At 39.4% G+C, this 2,656-nt stretch overlaps 1 protein-coding gene across 1 annotated transcript in view; it reads right to left on the reverse strand.

The window, feature by feature from the left end:
* Positions 1-606: 606 nt before the first annotated feature.
* Positions 607-2,656, reverse strand: part of si:dkey-178e17.3 (somatomedin-B and thrombospondin type-1 domain-containing protein) — a gene marked incomplete in the record, with an annotated part of 8,604 nt that continues 6,554 nt past the window's right edge. Inside the window, 2 exon segments of the mRNA XM_014011781.1 lie at positions 607-1,644; positions 1,738-1,896. Coding sequence (XP_013867235.1) covers positions 1,539-1,644; positions 1,738-1,896 — 265 coding nt within the window.

Here is a 2,656-nt window from a genome sequence, read left to right on the forward strand (position 1 = left end):
TGTAATTGTTCAGAAAACATCATAGAAAATAGAGAATACCAGTTGAAAAATATGAACCAAACAGATTATAACGATATCTATGCAGCACCAGGAAAGATTAAATTAAACTTTTCTGCACTCCAAGTACACAACAAAATGCTTTTAACAACTAAAACAGTGGATTTTGCAGGTTTTGTCCCCTTTAAGATCTTCACTGCAGAGGGTTGACCTGTTCCCAGCAGCTGTTCCTCTAACACGGGGGTTTGCAACCTTTACGATCAAAAGAGCCATTTGTGCTCCTTGTCTCACTAACAAAGCGTGTTCAGAGCCACAAAACAAGCTACAACTGTGATTATCAATAGGTGGTCTGCGGGCCTTTTCAAGGCCTTTTCGGGAACCTTTACGGTCAGTGGAGGTGACATTATAAAACTAAAAACATATATTGTTATTATTATTATTTATTATTATACACATCAGGACAAATAAAAAGACCGTATTCATGTAAACAAGAAAAATACAGTATATCGTTTATACTGAATTTCATAAAAACTAGTACAACTGAATTTTTTTCTAATTCTTATTATTATGTAGTCTTCAAATTATTTAAAGGTAATTCTGATGGATTTNTTATAATAAATAAAAATGTAAATACAAAGTTGAAAAAAAAAAAACAAAATAAAAAAACAAAAGAAAGTAATCCCTTTTCTGGAACCAAACCTGTAGCTGTGAGAGAAAGATGGAAGGACTCCTGCTGTCAAGTCAAAAAGGCGACGCTGCGGCTAACGTGCAGCTTCTTTCAAAGAAAACATCAAATCAAAGTGGAGGAAAGAGAAAGAAAACACACACAAAAAAAAGCTTGTGGGAGTGTTGCGGAGGGGATTCCGGTAATTAATAATTTGGGAGTAACTTGGCTGAGTGTGATGTTTGCGTTGGCTGATGCTCTGCTGATAAAACCTCCTCCTGTGAGCAGAACTGGCTAACACTCCTCCTCCTCTCAAACAGCATCAGCTCGAAAACTTTTACAAACTGAACCTCTGCTACAGAACATCAGAAGCATCAAATCACCTGAGAATCAGCACCTAATGTTCAATTTCGCTTACTAATAGAAGTGTTTTTGGTGTAGTAACAGCAGAGTTTCTGCCACACATTTATGATTTGAAACTCTTTGGATCAGGTTTAAAACTCTCAGGTCGCCCCTGCTGTTTCATTTTAAACAGCACATTTACATTACATACAAACAGTCAATAACAAATGATGAAAAGCTAAATAATATATGCATATTATTATAAATTAGGCATTAACAGATGCAGTTGCATTGATGGAGGTAGATAGCAAAGACTCAGAGGTATAAAGATGAAGATTTTGGAGGTGAAGCGGTGTAAAAGTACAACTCGAAGTGAAGAAAGGAAACACGTTTGTGTGTGCTTAGAGCAGGTTTACAGTACAGAGAATGAGATGAGGAGCGGCAGGATGCAGAGGAGTTCCTTGAGTTGATCCACGACTCTGGATTGGAGGGTTTGGCTCGGTCGGCGAGGTGAATCTCCCGTCTCCCTGTCACCTCAGACAAAGAGGACAGAGTAAGGAGGACATYGGCAGCGCTCAGAAGACAGCTCCCGCACCCAAGAACCATGACAGCCAGGAGCTGAAGCTGCCGTCCAAAATGTTCTATAAAGAGTTGAGAAAACAAGGACACAGAATCAGCATTTTACTGTCATTCAGCTGAGCCACCACGTGGACTCTAAACCAGCACATCTGTACCTGGTGTTGTCCTGGCCATGACCTGCGCAGCGATCCGACTTCAACATGGCGTCGCTCTGACACTCTGCACAGATCACTCGATCATTCACCAGCTGAGCGCTCCACAGTTTGAGTTTACACGCTGGACTGGCCCGTTTCACCCGCAGGTACACGCAGTAACTAGCGGCATGAAGACAGGAAGAGATCGGGAAAAACATCAAATACGTGACAAGTGCACAACTAATCTAAATGTAAAAGTTAAACCTTAAATGCTGAAGTTCACATTYAGGTATTTTAAAATGGWAAGCAGCYTTTGCTGTTGGTGCTCGGCTCATGTTATGATGTCATCATCCTGAGACAATAGCAACCGCTAGTGCTCCAAAGCAACTAAAGCTTCCCTACAAGACATAAAACTGCTGGACTACAGGTGCCACCCATATTGGTTTTTATGAACACATTTTGAATTTAGATTTTAAATATTATCAGCAGCGATAGCAACAACTAGTGGTGTCTAGCAGTGGCCGTTGCTGATGTTTGTCGCAGGATGATGACATCAGCCTGGTTATCTGACACTAACTTCTGCTAATGCTTCTAACACTGCTAAAGATAGCATTTAAAATCCAAATTCAAAATGTGTTTCTAAAAAACAATATGGGTAGCTGTGGTCCAGCAGTTTGATGTCTTGTAGGGAAGCTTTAGTTGCATTGGAGCGCTAGCGGTTGCTATTGTCTCGGGATGATGACATCATAACATGAGCCAGCACCAACAGCAAAGGCTGCGTTCCATTCCGAACTACCTAAATGTGATCTTCAACATTTAAGGTTTAAATTTTACATTTAAACATTTAGATTTAGGATTTATTATTTAAATATAGTTTTTTATCATTTAAATTAAAAATTTTGTAAAACTTAGCTAAATGCAAGAACAGTGAGCTAAATAA

Source organism: Austrofundulus limnaeus, unplaced genomic scaffold, assembly GCF_001266775.1.
Source record: "Austrofundulus limnaeus strain Quisiro unplaced genomic scaffold, Austrofundulus_limnaeus-1.0 Scaffold84, whole genome shotgun sequence".
In the NCBI taxonomy this organism is placed as follows: domain Eukaryota; kingdom Metazoa; phylum Chordata; class Actinopteri; order Cyprinodontiformes; family Rivulidae; genus Austrofundulus; species Austrofundulus limnaeus.